The following is a 24,518-nucleotide window of genomic DNA, read 5'->3' as shown; positions in this document are numbered from 1 at the left end:
TTGAATGCTCCACTGTCCCTGTTTCAGAATTCTTATCTATTTATTTTTGCGGTACGCGGGCCTCTCACTGCTGTGGCCTCTCCCGTTGCGGAGCACAGGCTCCAAACGCGCAGGCTCAGCGGCCATGGCTCACGGGCCCAGCCGCTCCGCGGCACGTGGGATCTTCCCAGACCGGGGCACGAACCCGCGTCCCCTGCATCGGCAGGCGGACTCAACCACTGCGCCACCAGGGAAGTCCTTCCCATATTTTTTAACAGGGACTCTGCATTTTCATTTTGCACTGGCTGCTGCAAATTATGTAGCTGTTCCTGATCCCATTTCAAACATAAGTCTATACAACACTGCCAACTGCCAGGTCCCTGGGAAGTTTTATGAGATGCTTAGGAATACATACTTCAGTTTAGCAATACCTAATAAAAGCCTCAAGTATGTGCAAACCCTTGGACCCATAACGTCTACCTCTAACAATGGGTTCTGAGCAAAAAATCTTAGATGAGGGCCTAGACTAGCCTACAAACATATTCATCACATCACTATCTATAATGCAATGCCCAATAATTAAACACACTTGAATAATTTTATCCAATAAATACATTTTTAAAAATCATTTTCAAATGACACATTCAATAAGGAAAGACAGTCCCAAATGCAATGTTAAATTGTAAAAGTCAGAATACCATGTACAGTATGATTCCGAGTCTGTCAAAATTCTGCCCAATGAGTAAATAAATTGTAGCAACTGCAGTATGCTCCTACCATGGAATGCTATGCAGCAATGGGAAAAGAACAAACTAAACTGCTGATACACACAAGATGAAGCTCCTAGACACAATGCCGAACAAAAAAACAACGACGACAAAAAACTAATATGACAGAATACATACTATACGATTCCATTCCATGTGAAGATCAACAAGAGACAAAACTAATCTATAAAGATGGATGTCAGAATACTGTTTCCTCTGGGGTCACTGCCTAGAAACAGCACTGACCTGAAGAGGGCATGAATATATTGTTTTTTTCTTATATGTATCTTGTAACTGTCCTACAATGAACATGTAATACTTGTGAAAAAAAGAGGAAACGTTATTTTTAAACATGATAATAAAGAATACTTGGAACAAGACTCATCCAAACAGGACGTATGTGAGGGCCAGAAGGTTTTCCTACCTTCAGAAAAGAGGCTGTTGAGTCTTCCCAGAGCAGAGCAGAGAATAAAACAGAACAAGCTAGGAATTACCACTTAGATTTCTCTCAAGACGACACCTCTCTTGAGGTCAGACACATAGGAAATGGAACAGCCTCCACCTCCAGCACAGAAAATGTCTTAAACTGTAGCTGTGAATTCAAACCAGGAAAACGAACTCAGCTGGTCAATTTTTTTCCCATCTCTTTGCTTAGCTACCAACACTAGCCATGATTAAAAACAGGGTGAACAGCTCCCAGGCGTTGACCTGCAACCTGATGGAGGAGGCAGACCCTTACACTGGGAGGACAGTCATCAGGCTCCTGGCTACTGTCCCAGGACCGTTAGGGTTTCTGCATGGCATCGATTCTTGGTTGGTAAAACATTCTAATTTTTAATACCCAAACTTTTTATTTACTAGAGATGGATGGAGGAAGAGAAGGAAAGGGGAGGGTGGAGGGGAGGGGAGGGAGAAAGTAGAAAGGAAAAAAAATAAGAGAAAGAGAGGAAGGAAGGAAGGGAGGGAGGGAGGGAGGGAGGGAAGGAAGGAAGGAAGGGAGGAAGGAAGGAAGGGAGGAAGGAAGGAAGGAAGGAAGGAAATTAAACTGGCCTCTCTGCTCCATAAGAGATTCCAGAAGAGTTAATCCAAATTTTGCTAAACTTTCCAGCAGGGTGTTTCTGCCAAGAAGTGTTTACTGTTTGCTGGAGAGTCAGATTATCAACTGGTCATGCTTTATAAGATTAACAGGAACTTTGCACAAAACAGAGCTCCAAAAGGGGTGACAGCTGTATGTCTGCTTTCCACTGTAACCACAGGATACTAACTAGTTATCAAGGGTTCCCAGATCTGGAGGCTCAACAGATTCACCGGGAAAACTTTAAATATATTGACTCCCAGGAGCCAGCCCAAGCCGACAAAAATAGAATCACCACAATGAACCCACACATTTAAACTCCCCCCAACCCTTCACTAATACACAACTGAAAACCAAAGGGCAAAGGAGGATGGGAGAGGAAAAAAAAAAAAAATCAATAGGCATTCACTAATATATTTCAAAAGCTCTTACTTGTAAATGGCACAAAATGCTCTCTTGGCTAAACATCATTGTTTCCAGTTCAATCATCACCTCCATTTTCAATAAAACAGCTTACTCCACTTGTCAAAGTTAGTTACCTTTAAGGAAACACGGCACTTTGAAAACAGCATTTATTCACCATTAGTTCCAACAACAACCTACATTATCTAGTGCTTTATACTCCCCAAGTGTAGGGCATTTATTATCTTATTAAATCTTCACACCACTCTGTGAGGGATCTCAGGCCAGCTTCATCCCTTCTCCCAGAGTCCAACAGCATGTAAGCGACCAAGCAGCAAAAACCAGCAGAGAAGTAACCATATTACTGGGTTCAAGAGTCCCTCTATACCGAATTTCCTACCAAATCCTATCAGACTTCCCCAATCTGCATGTGCCCTTTCTGCCAGTCCCCTTTTCAGCCCATAAGAAGCATAATCTGCTATTCATTCAACAAACGGCCACGGAGCCTCCTCTGTGAGCCCAGCACTGTGCCAGATGCAGGGGTGCAACAGGATGGAAAAGCAGAGAAGGCCCTGATTATATGGACACAAACGTTATCTTTGTAGGGCACTCTGACTGAGTGGAAAATAAGGCTCTTGCCCAGACACCTGCCATATTTACAGAAACGGCACTGGTGCTCCGTGCTCTATAACTGGCAGTACGTTCTGCTAATTATCTCATCACCCACTAGTGCATGGGAAATGAAGGTCAATATAAGCACAGGGCATCCTGTTTGGGGATGAATACAGTGGGTTTTATTCAGGATATTAGATAACAACACCTTCAAGACCTTTATCATCATGATCGAGGCTTAGGAACCATTCCTAAGTAAAGTTGACAAAGCCAGAATATTTTAATACCTCAGTGAAAACAAGCTTGGAGGTCAACTAAAAAGGCTATTGCCAAATGCATGCAAGTCACCAAACTATCCAATTTGCTCCTGGGAAAAAAATACATCAGAGTACGGAAAAAACAAATACCAACAAAAAATGCCCAACCATTAGTCCCTCGAAACAGGCAAATTATACTATTTGTGAATCACCAAATGAATACTTGAGACTTGGGATGTTTTAATCCAGAAATTTAAAAATTAAAAATATTATGTACCTTATTTAACAGAACAAAGAATATTCACATGAGTCACTTCAGTGATGACGAAAACTGACTGAACTAAGAACAGCTGCTCATCCGAGTCATTTAATCTGTGTGTAAAGTTTGATTTTGTTTCTTTTACTATATTGCAGGTAGGATTTTTTTTGATATCTTATAAATGTTGAGTCAACATAACCAATGTTATTAACACACATTCTACTAGGCTGAACATCTCCAAATCTCAGAAATAAGGTTGGCAAGCCTCAGTGGATAAGCAGAAGCTCTTAGACACGGAAAGGTGAAGACATGAGCCATCATGATGCTCAGTGCTGAGTATGGGATTATGGTCTTGTCACTCAGAAGCAAAACCCAGCTCCGTACCCTCATGAACAGCCTGAGTCTCCAGTGACAGTGATAATTTAAATCCTGCTTCAAGATAACAGTTTTTACTTACCACCAAAACACACACAGTTATGGTGAAAGAGAAAAGCCCAAGAAAATACTTTTACAAGATGATTATCTTTTAGAATTACATTACTTGGATACAGTAAACGTTATTAAAACCAAATCCAGTGCATATCAGTTACATTCCCACATAGTACAATAAAAATCTATTTATTAGGACAGAACCAGGACTGATAGATAAATACATTTTAAAGTCTAGAAGCAGGAGGAGCTTCAAGATGGAGGAGTAAGATGTGGAGATCACCTTCCTCCCCACAGATACATCAGAAATACATCTACATGTGGAACAGCTCCTACAGAACACCTACTGAACGCTGGCAGAAGACCTCAGACCTCCCAAAAGGCAAGAAACTCCCCCACGTACCTGGGTAGGCAAAAGAAAAAAGAAAAAACAGAGACAAAAGAATAGGGACGGGACCTGCACCAGTGGGAGGGAGCTGTGAAGGAGGAAAGGTTTCCACACAATAGGAAGCCCCTTCGCGGGCGGAGACTGCGGGTGGCGGAGGGGGGGAGCTTCGAAGCCGCGGAGGACAGCTCAGTAACAGGGGTGCGGGGGGCAAAGCGGAGAGATTCCCGCACAGAGGATCAGGGCCGACCGGCACTCACCAGCCCGAGAGGCTTGTCTGCTCACCCGCGGGGGCGGGCGGGGGCTGGGAGCTGAGGCTCGGGCTTTGGAGGTCAGATCCAAGGGAAAGAACTGGGGTTGGCTGCATGAACACAGAATGAAAGGGGCTAGTGCGCCACAACTAGCCGGGAGGGAGTCTGGGAAAAACTCTGGAACTGGCTAAGAGACAAGAGACCATTGTTTCGGCATGCGAGAGGAGAGGGGATTCAGAGCACCGCCTAAACGAGCTCCAGGGACGGGCGCGAGCCACGGCTATCAGAGTGGACCGCAGAGACGGGCATGGGACGCTAAGGCTGCTGCTGCCACCACCAAGAAGCCTGTGTGCGAGCACCGGTCACTATCCACACCCCCCTCCCTGGAACCTGTGCAGCCCGCCACTGCCAGGGTCCCCTGATCCAGGGACAGCTTCCCGGGAGAACGCACGGCGTGCCTCAGGCTGGTGCAACGTCACTCTGGCCTCTGCCGCCGCAGGCTCGCCCTGCACTCTGTGCCCCTCCCTCACCCCCGACCTGAGTGAGCCAGAGCCCCCGAATCAGCTGCTCCTTTAACCCTGTCCTGTCTGAGCGAAGAACAGACGCCCTCAGGCAACCTACACACAGAGGTGGGGCCACATCCAAAGCTGAACCCCAGGAGCCGGGCGAACAAAGAAGAGAAAGGGAAATCTCTCCCAGCAGCCTCAGGAGCAGCGGATTAAATCTCCACAATCAACTTGATGTGCCCTGCATCTGTGGAATACCTGAATAGACAATGAATCATACCAAATTGAGGAGGTGGATTTTGGGAGCAATGATATATTTTTTTTTTCCTTTTTCTCTTTTTGTGAGGGTGCATGTGTATGCTTCTGTGTGTGATTTTGTCTGTACAGTTTTGCTTTTACCATTTGTCCTAGGGTTCTGTCTGTCCGTGTTTTTCTTTTTTTTTTTTTGGATTTTTTTTTTAGGATAGTTTTTAGCGCTTGTTATCATTGGTGGATTTGTTTTTTGGTTTGGTTGCTCTCTTCTTTCTTTCTTTCTCTTTTTTTATGACTTTTCAACTTTTATTTTTAATAATTATTTTTTATTTTAATAACTTTATTTTATTTTACTCTCTTTCTTCTTTCTTCCTCCCTTCCTTCCTTCCTTCCTTCCTTGCTTCTTCCTTTTATTCTGAGCCATGTGGATGACAGGGTCTTGCTGCTCCGGCTGAGCGTCACACCTGTGCCCCTGAGGTAGGAGAGCCGAGTTCAGGACACTGGGCCACCAGAGACCTCCCTGCTCCACGTAATAGCAAATGGCGAAAATCTCCCAGAGATCGCCATCTCAACAGCAAGACCCAGCTCCACTCGACAACCAGCAAGCTACAGTGCTGGACATCCTATGCCAAACAACTAGCAAGACAGGAACACAACTCCACCCATTAGCACAGAGGCTGCCTAAAAACATAATAAGGTCACAGACACCCCAAAACACACCACCGGACGCAGACCTGCCCACCAGAAAGACAAGATCCAGCCTCATCCACCAGAACACAGGCACCAGTCCCCTCCACCAGGAAGCCTACACAACCCACTGAACCAACCCTAGCCACTGGGGACAGACACCAAAAACAACGGGAACTACGAACCTGCAGCCTGCAAAAAGGAGACCCCAAACACAGTAAGATAAACAAAATGAGAAGACAGAAAAACACACAGCAGATGAAGGAGCAAGATAAAAACCCACCAGACCTAACAAATGAAGAGGAAATAGGCAGTCTACCTGAAACAGAATTCAGAGTAATGATAGTAAAGATGATCCAAAATCTTGGAAATAGAATGGAGAAAATATAAGAAACGTTTAAAAAGGACCTAGAAAAACTAAAGAGCAAACAAACAATGATGAACGACACAGTAAATACACTTAAAAATTCTCTAGAAGGAATCAATAGCAGAATAACTGAGGCTGGAGAATGGATAAGTGACCTGGAGGATAAATTAGTGGAAATAACTAGCGCAGAGAAGAATAAAGAAAAAAGAATGAAAAGAATTGAGGACAGTCTCAGAGACCTCTGGGACAACATTAAACGCAACAAGATTCAAATTATAGGGGTCCCAGAAGAAGAAGAGAAAAAGAAAGGGACTGAGAAAATATTTGAAGAGATTATAGTTGAAAACTTCCCTAATATGGGAAAGGAAATAGTTAATCAAGTCCAGGAAGCACAGAGTCCCATACAGGGATAAATCCAAGGAGAAACACACCAAGACACATTAATCAAGCTATCAAAAATTAAATACAAAGAAAAAATATTAAAAGCAGCAAGAGAAAAACAACAAATAACATACAAGGGAATCCCCATAAGGTTAACAGCTTACTTTTCAGCAGAAACTGCAAGCAAGAAGGGAGTGGCAGGACATACTTAAAGTGATGAAAGGGAAAAACCGACAACCAAGATTACTCTACCCAGCAAGGATCTCATTCAGATTTGATGGAGAAATTAAAAGCTTTACAGACAAGAAAAGCTAAGAGAATTCAGCACCTCCAAACCAGCTTTACAACAAATGTTAAAGGAACTTCTCTAGGCAGGAAACACAAGAGAAGGAAAAGACCTACAATAACAAACACAAAACAAGTAAATGGTAATAGGAACATACATATCAATAATTACCTTAAATGTAAATGGATTAAGTGGTCCAACCAAAAGACATAGACTGGCTGAATGGATACAAAAACAAGACCTGTATATATGCTGTCTACAAGAGACCCACTTCAGACCCAGGGACACATACAGACTGAAAGTGAGGGGATGGAAAAAGATATTCCATACAAATGGAAATCAAAAGAAAGCTGGAGTAGCAATTCTCATATCAGACAAATAGACTTTATTACAAAGACTATTACAAGAGACAAAGAAGGACACTACATAATGATCAAGCGATCAATCCAAAAATCAAGAAGAAGATATAACAATTGTAAATATTTATGCACCCAACATAGAAGCACCTCAATACATAAGGCAAATGCTAACAGCCATGAAAGGGGAAATCGACAGTATGCAAGGCGGAAATCGACAGTAACATAATCATAGTAGGGGACCTTAACACCCCACTTTCACCAATGGACAGATCATCCAAAATGCAAATAAATAAGGAAACACAAGCTTTAAATGATATATTAAACAAGATGGACTTAATTGATATTTATAGGACATTCCATCCAAAAACGACAGAATACACTTTCTTCTCAAGTGCTCATGGAACATTCTCCAGGACAGATCATATCTTGGGTCACAAATCAAGCCTTGGTAAATTTAAGAAAACTGAGATCATATCATATGAAGTATCCTTTCCGACCACACACTATGACACTAGATATCAATCACAGGAAAAAATCTGTAAAAAATACAAACACATGGAGGCTAAACAATACACTACTTAATAACCAAGAGATCACTGCAGAAATCCAAGAGGAAATCAAAAAATACCTAGAAACAAATGACAATGAAAACACGATGACCCAAAACCTATGGGATGCTGCAAAGGCATTTCTAAGAGGGAAGTTTATAGCAATACAATCCTACCTTAAGAAACAAGAAACATCTCAAATAAACAACCTAACTTTACACCTAAAGCAATTAGAGAAAGAAGAACAAAAAAACCCAAAGTTAGCAGAAAGAAGAAATCATAAAGATCACACCAGAAATAAATGAAAAAGAAATGAAGGAAACGAGAGCAAACATCAATAAAACTAAAATCTGGTTCTTTAAGAAGATAAACAAAATTGATAAACCATTAGCCTGACTCATCAAGAAAAAAAGGGAGAAGACTCAAATCAATAGAATTAGAAATGAAAAAGGAGAGGTAACAGCTGACACTGCAGAAATACAAAGGATCGTGAACGATTACTACAAGCAACTATATTCCAATAAAATGGACAGCCTGGAAGAAATGGACAAATTCTTAAAAAGTACAACCTTCCAAGACTGAACCAGGAAGAAATAGAAAATATAAACACACCAATCACAAGCACTGAAATTGAAACTGTGATTAAAAACCTTCCAACAAACAAAACCCCAGGAACTGATGGCTTCACAAGCGAATTCTATCAAACATTTAGAGAAGAGCTAACACCTATCCTTCTCAAACTCTTCCAAAATATAGCAGAGGGAGGAACATTCCCAAACTCATTCTATGAGGCCACCATCAGCGTGATACCAAAACCAGACAAAGATGTCACAAAGAAAGAAAACTACAGGCCAATATCACTGACGAACATAGATGCAAAACTCGTCAACAAAATACTAGCAAACAGAATCCAACAGCACATTAAAAGGATCATACACCATGATCAAGTGGGGTTTATCCCAGGAATGCAAGGATTCTTCAATATATGCACATCAATCAATGTGATACACCATATTAACAAACTGAAGAATAAAAACCACATGATCATCTCAGTAGATACAGAAAAAGCTGTGGACAAAATTCAACACCCATTTATGATAAAAACCCTCCAGAAAGTAGGGATAGAGAGAACTTTCCTCAACATAATACAGGCCATATATGACAAACCCACAGCCAACATCGTCCTCAATGGTGAAAATCTGAAACCATTTCCACTAACATCAGGAATAGGACAAGGTTGCCCACTCTCACCACTACTATTTAACATTGTTTTGGAAGTTTTAGCCACAGCAATCAGAGAAGAAAAAGAAATAAAAGGAATCCAAATCAGAAAAGAAGAAGTAAAGCTGTCACTGTTCACAGATGACAAGATACTATACATAGAAAATCCTAAAGATGCTACCAAAAAACTACTAGAGCTAATCAATGAATTTGGTAAAGTAGCAGGATACAAAATTAATGCATGTAAATCTCTTGCATTCCTATACATTAATGATGAAAAATCTGAAAGAGAAATTAAGAAAACACTCCCATTTACCACTGTAACAAAAAGAATAAAATATCTAGGAATAAACCTACCTAAGGAGACAAAAGACCTGTATACAGAAAACAATAAGACACTGATGAAAGAAATTAAAGATGATACAAATAGATGGAGAGATATACCATGTTCTTGGATTGGAAGAATCAACATTGTGAAAATGACTCTACTACCCAAAGCAATCTACAGATTCAATGCAATCCCTATCAAACTAGCAATGGCATTTTTCACAGAACTAGAACAAAAAATTTCACAATTTGTATGGAAACACAAAAGACCCCGAATAGTCAAAGCAATCTTGAGAACGAAAAATGGAGCTGGAGGAGTCAGGCTCCCTGACTTCAGACTATACTACAAAGCTACAGTAATCAAGACAGTATGGTACTGGCACAAAAACAGAAATATAGATCAATGGAACAGGACAGAAAGCCCAGAGGTAAACCCACACATATATGGTCAACTTATTTTTGATTAAGGAGGCAAGAATATACAATGGAGAAAAGACAGCCTCTTCAATAACTGGTGCTGGGAAAACTGGACAGCTACATGTAAAAGAATGAAATTAGAATGCTCCCTAACACCATACACAAAAATAAACTCAAAATGGATTAAAGACCTAAATATAAGGCCAGACACTGTAAAAGTCTTGGAGGAAAACATAGGCAGAACACTCTATGACATAAATCACAGAAAGATCCTTTTTGACCCACCTCCTAGAGAAATGGAAATAAAAACAAAAATAAACAAACGGGACCTAATGAAACTTAAAAACTTTTGCACAGCAAAGGAAACCATAAACAAGACCAAAAGACAACCCTCAAAATGTGAGAAGCTATTTGCAAATGAAGCAACTGACAAAGGATTAATCTCCAAAATCTACAAGCAGCTCATGCAGCTCAATATCAACAAAACAAACAACCCAATCTAAAAATGGGCAGAAGACCTAAATAGATATTTCTTCAAAGAAGATATACAGATTGCCAATAAACACATGAAAGAATGCTCAACATCATTAATCATTAGAGAAATGCAAATCAAAACTACAATGAGATATGACCTCACACCAGTCAGAATGACCATCATCAAAAAATCTACAAACAATAAATGATGGAGAGGATGTGGAGAAAAGGGAACACTCTTGCACTGTTGGTGGGAATGTAAATTGATACAGCCACTATGGAGAACAGTATGGAGGTTCCTTAAAAAACTAAAATAGAACTACCATATGACCCAGCAATCCCACTACTGGGCATATACCCTGAGAAAACCATAATACAAAAAGAGTCATGTACCAAAATGTTCACTGCAGCTCTATTTACAACAGCCAGGACATGGAAGCAACCTAAGTGTCCATCGACAGATGAATGGAAAAAGAAGATGTGGCACATATATACAATGAAATATTACTCAGTCATAAAAAGAAACGAAATTGAGTTATTTATAGTGAGGTGGATGGACCTAGAGTCTGTCATACAGAGTGAAGCAAGTCAGAAAGAGAAAAACAAATACCCTATGCTAACACATATATATGGAATCTAAAAAAAAAAAAAAAAGTGGTCATGAAGAACCTAGAGGCAGGATGTGAATAAAGACGCAGACCCACTAGCGAACGGACTTGAGGACACAGGGAGGGGTAAGGGTAAGCTGGGGCGAAGTGAGAGAGTGACATGGACATATATACACTACCAAATGTAAAATAAATAGCTAGTGGGAAGCAGCCGCATAGCACAGGGATATCAGCTCAGTGCTTTGTGACCACCTAGATGGGTGGGATAGGGAGGGTGGGAGGGAGGGAGACACAAGAGGGAAGAGATATGGGGATATATGTATATGTAGAGCTGATTCACTTTGTTATAAAGCAGAAACTAACACACCATTGTAAAGCAATTATACTCCAGTAAAGATGTTTAAAAATTTAAAAAAATTAAAATGTCTAGAATCAAACGCAGAAGAGTAAGAAATTAATATGCTTATCTTGGAAAGTAATGTTTCAGAGGGCAGAAATCATGACTTTTCATTCTGAAAAATCTAAGATAGTGCACTCCTTTCCCCACTTCCAAGAGTAAATGCTTGTATCCTACTCTACATAATAAACAAAGCAGAGGACTTCCCTTGCAGTCCATTGGTTAAGACTCAGTGCTCCCAATGCAGCGGACTGGGGTTCGATCCCTGGTCAGGGAAGATCCCGCAGGCCATGTGGCACAGCCAAATACATAAATAAAGAAAGAAAAATAAAGCACGTTTCCCCGAGAGCTGACTTCTGATTTTTTTTATTTCAGATTAAGATTCATTTTTCTATTCTCTGCTTTGGCCCAAGTGTCCCAAGGCCATGCTGTGCCTCGCCCCCAGCGTCTCTGATTCTGGAAACCCAGTCAGTTCCTCAGAGCACTGCGCGTGTCAGTCCTGGGTCTACAGCAGCCCTGGTCATAGCAGGTGCCGAGAACCCCAAATCCAGGAGAATTCAATCCATGCCCTGCAGGCTATGCTCTCCAGCGCTTTGACCTCACTCTGGAACTAACAGAGAAGTGTTCCTACTCCCATGACTCTCGAACTGAGGAGCTCATACCCCCAGAGACGGTGAACCAGGGGAATGCAAAACCACAACGTGGAACATCTCCCTGCGGCGTGATGGAAATAACCATAAACACTGTTTCTGTATTAAAATAGCACATGCTTAGGATTAGAATCAAAAGTCATGTGAATTTTTAAGAAGATGAGGATGACAGCAACAGTAAGTCACGATGTTGAGCAATAACATTTATTGACCACTACGGGCAGGTGCTGCTCTAAGCTCTCTGCATGTACCAACTCATTTGATTCTCACAACAGCCCTCCAAGGTAGGGATATCATCCCCATCATACAGATGAGAACACTGAGGCTTAGAGAAGAGGAATAAATTGTGCCAGGGCATATAATTTTAGTTTCAGAGGTGGTTTCTAACCCCAGAATCTAGTCAGTTACCGTGACACAGGACAGGAGAGACCCTGCACGGGCCTGGAGGAGCCAGGCTGCCTGTGTAATGAAGTAGATCTGTATTTTGGACAATTGAGCTAGGTATGGAAAGACAAGAGACTGTGAGACTGCCTTAGTTCCTGGTTCCTGTCCCTTGGGAGGCCCGATGACTGGTACAGAGATATCCCTGTATTCACTTGCTGTAGTGTTTATCACTTCCAAAGCATAACAAAGACAATGGGTACCATGTTGAAGAGGAAAACCAGTATGCAGTGGTCCTTCTTACTATACTCTAGTGGTGTTTGTGTCCAGGTGCCCATCCCTCTCCCATGCAGCCCATGTGTTTCAGAGGGAAGGGATCCCACCCCCAGCTCTAGGGGCAGATCCTGACTGGTGAGGGCCAGTCAGCCGGTATCAGCCTCTGATCACTCTTACTGGTCCACGAGGTAGCAGGTGACTGAGGCTGTCGCAAAGAGATTCAGGGAAAGGCCTTTTCCCTCTTGGTTGGGATGGGTTCTCTCACTCTCACAGGTCTCTTTCCCTCACTAAATGAGGACAAGTATGTGTGCTACCCTAGCTGCTGCTGGCAGCCATGAGCTAAACAAACTTGAAAAAGAAATCGGATACACAGGGAAAGGTGGAGCCGAAAGAACAACTATGAAACTGTACCCCACTTGGTTATGAGATAATAGAGCTCCTTACTAAGAGGAAGGACAGCGTCATTGCCAGCAGCATAGATTCTGCAGCCAAACCACCTGGGGTTTGAATCTGACTCTGACACTTACTGGCCATCTTAGCTAGTATAAGTTACTTAACTTCTCTAAGCCTCAAGTTGTAAAATGGGCATAATCATAGTTCCAACCTCATAGGGTTGCTATGAGAATTAAATGAATTTATATATGTAAACTCATATATACACAAATACATACATATATCAAGCACTTAGAACAGAGGCTGGCACCTAGTAAACATAAATAAGTGATGGCTGGAATCACCTGAGTCAGGGTGTCTGTAATTTGCTGTGGAAGGTGGCCTGATGGGTATAGGAGAAGGGACAGAACTAGTATAGGAGGACGTCTCTGAGGCATGGAGTGCCAAGCTGGACTCTGGAAAATTTGAGATGAGTGCAAAACATCACATCACTCTAGCTTCTGAAAAGGATGTAAACTCCATTCCATAAAAACTGCAGAGAAAAAATGCCCAATGAAGTTAATAAAGGAAGAAAGCACATTAGAAATACCCAGCTGTGTGATACACAGACAGAGAAAGACCGAAGGAGCTCTTGCCCAAGAAGGTGCCACAACTGCAGAGACGTCAGCAGAAAGCCAAAACTGGATCTAGTAAAGAGACACAGATCAAGGCTTGGCCAGATTCTACGGGAAACCCATTTCAGGCCATCCCTGCACTGAGCCGACGGGTCACGCACAGGGACAGAATGACATCTGGTTTCCCGTCACACATTCACACCTGCTAACCAACACACAGCTTGAAGGTCTAATTTTAGACTCAGCAGCCGTGACAGCATTTTTTTTTCTTTAAAAAAAGATTGTCCATATTTCCTCTTCTGGGTGCAGTGGATAGCCCTTACTCTCACATTCCCTGCAAAGGAGGGGAATGGAAATAATAATGGGTCCTTTCTTTCATGTCCTCCCAAGATTCCCCACTCATTTAGAATGTCCACCTAAAATGCCTTTCTAAATCCATGTCAAGACCTAAGAAAACATAAGTTTCCCAGAGCCTAAATCACAGCTGTCATTACATCATCCCCTGCTCAGAAACCTTTGTGTGACTGCTTGTTGCCAGAAGAACAAAACCCATTCTCCATAACCTGGAATCCAAAGCAACCTACAGCTTGAGATTCAGTCCATCCTTTAAAAATGTCCATATTCCTGTGTCACCACTTTGCTCAAGGTGGGGTCACATATTGGGTAAGTTATTTAACCTTAGCTTCAAAACACCTCAGGTGAAGGATCTAGCTTTGACCTTGACATAATAAGAGTCAATAAATACTGGCCTGCTGTGTCAATCATTAAAAAGAGAGTGTTTTGCAGAGGACAGGAACATAACAAACCAAAGAAAGGAAAAGGTGTAGTTGGTCGAACTTTTTTACAGAGGAATCTGGTAATATGCATCAAAATATAAAATGCACATAACCTTTGAATTGACCCAGAAATCCCACCTGTCCCATCGACCTTAAAAGGTCATTGAATAAGTGAGGAAATATGTAATCATAGGGATCTCACCACAGCATTCTTCATAATAGCGAAAAATTCAGAAACAATCTAAATGCCATTAGGATTGGACCAAGAAACTTATGTAAACAGACACTATTGTTAGATGATGAAAATTGCTTCTTTTTTCCCTGAATTTAGTGTTTTTTACAAGATACATTTAACATTTTTTCTAAAATCAGAATGACTATTTAAAAAATAATTTTAAAAACACACAATGTAAAAAGGTCCTGCAGGACATTTTCTTGGATTCTCCAGGACAGTTATTATTTTACAAAGAACTGATGAAGGTTTAGTACTGCTTTTCAGACCAGCCGACAGCCCAGGTAGCTGATAAAATGAGGCTAAAATGAGGTATATGAAAGACTTCTGTGCTTTTTGCATAAAATCAGCCAATTCTGTCCTTTTACTACTTCTACAAAAAAAGAAGAAAAAAAGCTCTATTCTTTACCCACAACTTTTATAGTTAATCCTAAATATCTATGTTCTATGTGAAGCTCTTGACATGTGGGAGACTAAGAAGAAAAAAGCTAGTGGGTGGTTCAGAGCAAGCCTACCTCAGACGCTAATAAGACTTGGCATTCATACTCACCCAGTGTGCTGCTGGAACATTCTAGAATTATCACTATAGGACCAAAATTATGGGGAGCAGAAATGATTTGAACAAGTGATGGGGCTTCAGACGGATTTTAGATTTCTGATTTTTAGCTATTTGGGTTTGAGGGCTTTATTTCCCTTAAAATGACAGGTAAATAAAAATCTCAAACCATATAGAACAGAAAAACATACAGTAAATTATCCTCTGAAATCACAGTTCACAGCAATAATCACTATTAACATGTGGTGCTTGTTATAGTTTGCTTTTGTTTGTAAACCTATTTCAAAGGAATTAATCATTCTCACCCATTATACTGGCAAAAATAAAAAGGTATGTTAATATTAAGTCCTGGCAATATTGTAGGAAATGAGCTTTCATGTGCTGCTGCTGAGAGTGTAAATTAACTTATTAATATATTGGTGACAGAATCTGTATAAACTTAAAAGATGCATGTCCTGAGAACCAGCCACATAACTTTCTTTTATCGAGGAATAATTCATATACCATGAAATTCACCCCTTTAAGGTATACAGTTCAGTGGTCTTAGTATTTTCAGAGGTGTGCAACCATCAACGCTAGTTCCAGGATATTTTCATCACCCCAAAGAGAAATTCCATACCCATCAGCAGTTCACTCCCTCTTCTCCTGTCCTCCTTGCCCATGGCAACCACTAATCTACTTTCTGTCCCTATGGATCTGCCTGTTACGGACATTTCAAATCAACTGACTCAAACAATATATGGTCTTTTGTAACTGGCTTCTTTCGCTGAAAACAGTGTGTTCAAGCTTCATCCACATTGTAACATGAATCATTGCTCCATTTCTTTTTATGGCTGAATAATATTCCATTGTATGGATATACCACATTTGGTTATATATTCATCAGATGAAGGACATTTGGCTTGTTTCCACATTCTGCCTATTACAAATAATGGGGCTATGAACATTCCTGCAAATTTTTGTGGATTTTTTCAATACAATGTAGAATTGCTGGGTCAAGTGGTAACTCTACATTTAACTGTTTGAGGCACTGAAAAACCGTTTTCCACAGCAGCTGCACCATTTACATTCCCACCAGCAGTGTGCGAGGGTTCCAATTTCTCCACATCCTTTCCAACGCTTGTTACTGTGTCTCTTTTTTATTACAGCCATCCTGGCAGGTTTGAAGCGGTATCTCAAAGTGGTTTCAATTTGCATTTTCCGAAACACTAAAGATGTTGAGCATCTTTTCATGTACTTATTGGTCATCTGTATACCTTTCTGGATAAATATCTACTCAAATGCCTTGCCCCTTTATTAACTGGGTTGTCTTTTTATTACTGAGTTGTAACAGTCTTTTACATATGCTAGATACTATACCCTTATCAGTTATACAGTTTGCGAATAGTTTCTCCCATTTGTTGGGCTGTCTTTTCACCTTCTTGACTGTGTCCTTTGAAGCACAAAAGTTTTTCATTTTGATGAAGTCAATTTTACCTATTTTTTTCTTTTGTTGCTTGGGCTTTTGGTGTCATATCTAAGAAACTACTGCCTTATCCAAGATCGCATAGACTTACACCTATGTTTTTTCCTAACAGTTTTATAGTCTTAACTCTTTCATTTAGTTCTTTGATCCATTTTGAGTTAATTTTGTATTTGGTGTGAGATAGAGGTCCATCTTCGTTCTTTTGAATGTGGATATGCAATTGTGCCAGCACCATTTGTTGAAAAGAATACTCTTTCCTCATGGAATTATCCCGGCATATAGCTCTTTAAAATCTACCTGAAGTGTTCTGTAGCTTGATTGTGGCAATGGTTACACAACTGTATATGTGTGTGTTTGCCAAAACTCATCGAATTGTACACTAAGAAGAATAAATTTTGTATGTAAATAATAACTCAATAAACCTGACAACTAAAAATTCTCCTTTAACATAATACTGTATGTCAACTATATTTCAATAACAAAATCAATTCTCCTTTAGAGAAACATTCACATATAGAATATACAAGGATGGTATGCTTCACAAATATTACAGTACTGCTTATATATATAAGAGTAACTAGAAACCATCTGAACATCTGTCCAAAAGGAAAAAAGCTAAATAGAATGTAGCATAATGATAGGATTGAACACTATGCAGCAGTTCAAAGGAATAAGCTAGATTTTACAGACATCAACTGGATAAAGTTTAGAAACTTCTACTAAACAAAAAAGATAAGTGCACAATGATTTACACAGAATGAAAGCATGTATGTAAAAAAGATAATCAAAACCATACTATACAGGTTCTATGAGTATCTAGAGGTATCTCTTAAAGGTCTGGAAGAATACTCAATACACTGATAACACTCACTGCCTCTGGAGAAGGCAAAAAGGCACCAAATTGGATAGGACAGTCAGAAAGGAGTTGGGCTGTCATTTTTCCCCCAAAGGGAAATCTATTTACTGATTACTTGTGTGATTAAAAATTAATAGTATATAATTTATGTGAGTTGTAAACAGAGGTTATAAGTATGGAATCATAGCTTTTTAATATGCGTGCTCATTTGTGCTTCCCCGCACCCAACCTACATGCGCGCGCGCGCGCACACACACACACACACACACACACACACACACACACACACACAGGTGATCTTACCAATTTGGATTTTCTATACTTTCCCGGAAGACAGACTCTTCCTTCATGGATGCATATTGTGTCCACGTAAGGCAGTGACTCCTTATAGCCATGTTCCTTTCCTGAGGATTGAACCATGATTCCTCTTCTAACTGGACATTAGGTACCTTTAAAATGTTCACCTGTCCAAAAGACAGAAGATGGTTTTCTGAATTTAGGAGGAACAAGCTACATAAGGACTGTGTCCAGAGTTGCTTTTAGTCTTAGGGAATTAAGAGGACAAGTGATCCTGATATGTGGATGACGACTCACCAATGGCGGTAAGTCCTTGATAATCAAACATACTGTGACCTTACTAAATGTTGGTAAGGACATGCAAATGGCCCAGGATTTACACAGCCTGTAGAGTCCCTGGCCTGATTCCCCTAACTGCTAAACACTAAGCAAAGTATCAGCCTCCTTCGTGTCTCCTCTAGGGCTGGTTATGGCCTTCTTAAATTGATGGATTCTAATTGGGCCCACTTATGGGCTCACATGCAGGACAGTATCAGATAAAATATTTTCTTCCTTTTAAACTCTGCCCAATATCTAGAAATGTATGCTTTCCTAGGTGGAGGAAACATGCAAAGCTACAAAGGCAGAATTGTACAAGTCAGGGTGTTCTTAAATTATTTAAGAATGGAGATACAAGACAAAGTTGAATGCCTTTTTAAATAATAGATGCAAAGCATGTATACAGGGCAAAGGCAGGACACACTCTGGGGAAAAAGCCAGCAATAATTTGCTGCACATACTGCAACATATTATTATCTGGAAAATAAAAGAAAGTTCATTTTCATTGTCATATCAGCCTTCTTTCCACTAAAGAAAGCAACAGAGTCTTAATCCATGATAAAAAAGTGATGGAAGCTGCCATGTTTTCTACATACAGCACAGCAAAGCAATTTGCAAGCTCACCGGCAGGAGCCCCACTGGGTTTTATATCACACACAGGATCACTTCCAGGTTGAAAAGACGGAGACATTTTTAGAAGTACGCAGCAAGACACTCTCCTCTATTTCCTAATCATTCTAAAAGGACTCTTGTCAATAATCCCTCTACGGTTAAAGCAATGTGATTAAAAATTTCACTCACCTTTTTCCAACAATCACCAGAGTGCTCAAGGATTTCAAAGAGAGAAAACAATTTGCTATCATGAAGATTTCATCATCAATACCATTACTTTACAGAAACACACACAAAAAGACTTACAGAGGGTGCTGAAAACACTATACTCTCAAAACCATTCTTACTGACAGTAAAATGGAAACTGAAGTTTTTCTCTTCCTTACTGAAGTTAATACTTACCATCTGCCCACTTCTGATCATTCTTACCTAAGAGTCATATCTAACCATAGACAGATTAGAAAAGATGGCCACTTCATGCAAAATGTCCAAAGTATCTTTTAAAATAATTGTTGCCCATCTCTATGTACACTAAGAGCCCTCCACAAAAGAGACAAAACAGACAGGAAAAAAACTCTCTCTGGTAGCACCTGTCAAAACTGAGGTTGGACAGGAGACAGATTTCTTCCTTAGAAGGGCTCTGAGGTAGGAGAACTGGGGAAGTTCTAACACTCCTTCACATCAGAAAATGCTATCTCTTTCCATGACTATTTGGAAAACACCCAACGTTACACCAAATCTGATTAAATTTTGAAATGAATTTACCTTCCTTAAAATTTCTGGAACCACATTTTGACAGACTGCAATCCTCTTTCTATAGATGATCCCTGTTGACACATCTAGAAACAGAAAATTTTTACACTCAAAAAAGAACTGACGGAAATGTATTCTTGTTTTAATGTCAATAAAACTTTTAATGTCAATCTCAATTTTCGATATGTAGAATTCCCAGAGAAAATATTTAACTCAAAACCCAGCATCCCTGACCACTTTTCTGGGCCAAATCCCTGCAAATATCTGTGAGCAAGGAATAAGGATAAAATAGCTAGCCACTCACACTGCACATTCTAAATTCAAGGACAAAAGAATCGTAAATCGTTCACTGCTCAGGACTATCAATGTCAACACTCCAATGGCCATGGCCAATGAGCCCCCTGCTCAGCTCCAACGAAGAGAATGTTTTAACAAAACGATGGAGAATCTGATGCTGCCACCTTCTGCACCAAACATGTTTTCAAGCACAGGTTTCTGGCTACAAATTTAAACTTTTTTTTTTTTTACATCTTTATTGGAGTATAATTGCTTTACAATGGTGTGTTAGTTTCTGCTTTATAACAAAGTGAATCAGTTATACATATACATATGTTCCCATATCTCTTCCCTCTTGCGTCTCCCTCCCTCCCACCCTCCCTATCCCACCCCTCCAGGTGGTCACAAAGCACCGAGCTGATCTCCCTGAGCTATGTGGCTGCTTCCCACTAGCTATCTGTTTTACGTTTGGTAGTGTATATATGTCCATGCTTCTCTCTCGCTTTGTCACAGCTTACCCTTCCCGCTCCCTATATCCTCAAGTCCATTCTCTAGTAGGTCTGTGTCTTTATTCCTGTCTTATCCCTAGGTTCTTCATGACTTTTTTTTTTCTTAAATTTCATATATATGTGTTAGCATACGGTATTTGTCTTTCTCTTTCTGACTTACTTCACTCTGTATGACAGACTCTAGGTCCATCCACCTCACTACAAATAACTCAATTTCGTTTCTTTTTATGGCTGAGTAATATTCCATTGTATATATGTGCCACATCTTCTTTATCCATTCATCCGATGATGGACACTTAGGTTGTTTCCATCTCCGGGTTACTATAAATAAAGCTGCAATGAACATTTTGGTACATGACTCTTTTTGAATAAACCTCTTATTAATTATACTGGGCATACTCTTCTCTCGTAGGGGAGCAGACTCCCTGTGGCTGGAACTATTCTGTTTTGGAAAGAAGTTTACAGAATAGCACGAGGGACATAAAAAAAAAAACACAATAAATGTGAGTTGAGAAAAAAAGGAAACCAAATCAGAGAAAAATATAAACTCTGAAGTGTTGTCTTTTGCTCTGTGAATTACTGTGACTCAGCATGTTCCTACAGTTTCTCAAAGCTCTGGCTATAACAGCCCTGAACCTTGGTGCAAACACCCTGAGTGCCCAGAAGTTGTTGGTAGGGTGAGAAATGGGTTCACCTCCTCTGCCTACTGGCATGCCTTTGGCCATCTCATCCAATGTCTGCAGTACACGTAGTGAAAATGGATGAGCCACTCCCGGAGGCAAAGATGCCCCTGTCAGTGGTAGAAATTATAATTAACCACTTAGAAATATGCACATTGTTCTATCATTTGATCTTCTCAACAACCTAAAGGCAGTTTGTTATTATTTTCCCATTTAACAGATGAAGAAATAGAGCCTCCAAGAAGTTAGTTCATGTAGATAGTAACAAAATCAGGACCTGAAATCACTTTTCTAATGCCATATAAAACCTTTCTCCTACGAGTGCAGGTACCTGAGAAAACGGCTTTTAATCATATTTACAGAGTTACGGAAGTGCAGGAAATACCCTCGCAAAGACAGTTCTCTCTTCACCAAACAGAGAGAATGGCTCAGGGTCACGAAATGAACATCTCATACGTTTTCTCAGAAGGTTCAAGAGCATGGTAGACCGAGCCTGGGTGTCTTCAAAGGTTTACACATTGATGATGTGCCTCATTATAGCTTCCTTCATTGCCAGCTCTCGAGTTCAAACACTGACAGTGAAAACGCTTCTACCGGAGATGTAAATGACAGAGAACAGGAAAGACTCCTACACTCCAGTCCAAGGATCAGTAAACATCTTCTGTAAAGCGCCAGATGGTAAATATTAATATTTTAGGTTTTGTGGGCCATACAGTCTCTGTTACCACAACTCTATTGTTGTGATAAGGAAGTAAGCACAGATAATACATAAACAAATGGGCATAGCTGTGTGCCAATAAAACTTTATTTACAACAACAGGCAACACAAGCATAATTTGTCAAGCCCCACTCTAGTCAATACTGAACCATATTGTTAAGCAGTTTTGATTCCATAATCCAATCATTTTACAGTCACATCTCATATACATGCTATTAGTAATATCTATTTTGCCATCTATAAAATGATATACGAATATATCAAGAGACATAGCCATGTGACCTCATTGTTCTGAGGATTAAGTTAATAAAAGTAAGAGTGCCTGGCACACATTAAGTGTTCAAAAATGTAAACTGTCACAGCTGTCATCAATTCTTAATGGAGAAAGTGACAAGAGCATAAGGCAAGCCTTCTACTGCTGGAAATGCCGGGTGCTCTTTTCTATCAGTCGCCTCGAATACAGAACTATACCTGTTAATATACCTGTTTAAAATATAACAGGCCAGGGCTTCCCTGGTGGCGCAGTGGTTGAGAGTCCGCCTGCTGATGCAGGGGACGCGGGTTCGTGCCCCGGTCCGGGAAGATCCCACATGCCGCGGAGCGGCTGGGCCCGTGAGCCATGGCCTCTGAGCCTGCATGTCCAGAGCCTGTGCTCCACAATGGGAGAGGCCACAACAGTGAGAGGCCTGCGTACCGCAAAAAAATATATATATATATAACAGGCCACACACACACACAAAGACACACATCTTCACAAAGATCAGTAGCACTTACCTTTTTTCTCCTCCACAATTTTTACAGAGATGACATTTTTATCCATGGGGTTTGGATACTAAATGAAAACACATAAAGAAAAATTACCATTCTTTTTTTTACCAAAGTGAATTACTTCACAGTAACCAGTTATTTGCAGAAACAGTAAATATTATCCAAGCAATCTCTAAGGCCAGTTTTCAATCAAGAGTCTTAATTTTACTAGTTTGGAATAGGTAAGTAGATGCTGTCATCAACTGGACCTGTATGAAATCCGGAGAAACCTTCTTTGGAGTCAACCTAGCTCTGGATGGAGACGGGGAGGTTAGGTTAAGCTAATTAATAAGTAATACTATTAATATTGAACCAGCCTTACGTAAATCAAGCGTGTTCTTTGTATGAGGCACTGTGTTGAATGCTTTACTTGCATGATCTTCTCTCAAATCAGCCTCTCTGTTGTGATTGGGTCATGGGATATCATTATCCCATCTTTCAGAAACTAAATGGAAACTAAATAAAATCAGAAAGCTTAGGGTCACCCAGCTGGTTAGTGGTAGAGCCACAAAATGAAATCAGGCCTAGTATCAATACATAGTGAATTCCTTCACTATTGTCCTTTACTATTGCCTGGTGGCTGGGTCAGCATCACAGGAATATAATCACAGAAGGAGTCTGTGCCAGGTGCTCAATAGTTTATTTATGTATATATGTGTATGGTGAGTCACTTTGCTGTACAGAAGAAACTGGCACAGCACTGTAAATCAACTATATTTCAATAAAGAAAAAAATACAAAAAAATAAGTTTATTGATTAAATTCCCCTGAAACACAATTTCATGTTAATAAAAAGCTGACAGGGCTTCCCTGGTGGCACAGTGGTTAAGAATCCGCCTGCCAGGGCTTCCCCGGTGGCGCAGTGGTTAGGAATCCGCCTGCCAATGCAGGGGACACGGGTTCGAGCCCTCGTTCAGGAAGATCCCACATGCTGCAGAGCAGCTAGGCCCGTGCGCCACAACTACTGAGCCTGCACTCTAGAGCCTGTGTGTCTAGAGCTGGTGCTCTGCAACAAGAGAGGCCACCGCAATGAGAAGCCTGCGCACGGCAATGACGAGTAGCCCCCGCTCATCGCAACTAAAAAGAAAGCCCACAAGCAGCAACGAAGACCCAACGCTGCCAAAAATAAATTAATTAATTAATAAGAAAGAAGAAAAAAAAAAGATCCACCTGCCAATGCAGGGGACATGGGTTTGAGCCCTGGTCCGGGAAGATCGCACATGCCACGGAGCAACTAAGCCCGTGCGCCACAACTACTGAGCCCGCGTGCCTAGAGCCCGTGCTCCGCAACAAGAGAAGCCACCGCAATGAGAAGCCCGCGCGTGCACCACAACGAAGAGTAGCCCCTGCTCGCCACAACTAGAAAGGTTGCGCGCAGCAACGAAGACCCAACACAGCCAAAAATAAATTTATGGAAAAAAAAACTGATAATAGCTACCATTTTTGTCCTAGGCAGTTTAATATATTATTTCAGTTTAATTCTCAAAACTATTCCATGAGTTACATTCTGGGTGTTTTTTTTTCCCTTTCACTTGTGAGAAATTAAGCTTGGATAAACTAAGTCATTTGCTCAAAATCCCCCAGTTAATGAGCATCAAGACTGTAATTCAGCCACAGATACTTTCTTTTGCCTTCAAGGCCTGCCCACCTAACCTACCCTCAAACACCTCAGTCACTCAAACCCCACCCTTTGCACTGCTCAGATGCAAAAACAGACTCAGACAGTAGAAGTCCTCCAAGCCAGAGGACAAGCAGGCTGCTGACCAGGCCTGCTGAGTGCCTGTCAGGCTCTATTCCCAGAGGTTTACTGCTTCATCATGCGATCTCATATGAAAGGAAAATCACAGGGAAGTCTTACCCAAAACACCGTAAGGTGCTGAGGGGGAGATGAGAGCAGCGAACAGGCTCGGCGGGGCGGGGTGGGGCAGGGGACAGGGCCCTCCACTTGGTAAGCTTAAGCTTTAAGCCTTCTGAACCCAGGAAATGGTCTACAAAACTCAGTGAGCAGGGCTCTTCCCCACCCCACGGCAGCTCTGTGTCTGCATGCATCAGTTTGTATAAGAGGTTGACTGAGGGACTGATTTTTCAGGGAAAAGGATCCGTC

The 24,518-nt window shown here is 40.9% G+C and overlaps 1 protein-coding gene across 2 annotated transcripts in view; it reads right to left on the bottom strand.

Annotated features, from left to right (window-relative positions):
* The window catches only part of PRELID2 (PRELI domain containing 2), an 85,604-nt gene that overhangs the window by 49,107 nt on the left and 11,979 nt on the right, over nt 1–24,518 (bottom strand). For both annotated transcript variants that reach the window (XM_004280405.3, XM_049708059.1), the window contains exons 2-4: nt 22,383–22,440; nt 19,438–19,511; nt 17,749–17,909 (exon numbers count right to left, since the gene is read on the bottom strand). In XM_004280405.3, coding sequence (XP_004280453.1) covers nt 17,749–17,909; nt 19,438–19,511; nt 22,383–22,440 — 293 coding nt within the window. The remainder of the gene's footprint in view (nt 1–17,748; nt 17,910–19,437; nt 19,512–22,382; nt 22,441–24,518) is intronic.

This window comes from Orcinus orca, chromosome 3, assembly GCF_937001465.1.
Source record: "Orcinus orca chromosome 3, mOrcOrc1.1, whole genome shotgun sequence".
Lineage (NCBI taxonomy): Eukaryota > Metazoa > Chordata > Mammalia > Artiodactyla > Delphinidae > Orcinus > Orcinus orca.
Note: the sequence above shows the minus strand (reverse complement) of the source record. Positions and strands in the feature narration are given on the sequence as shown.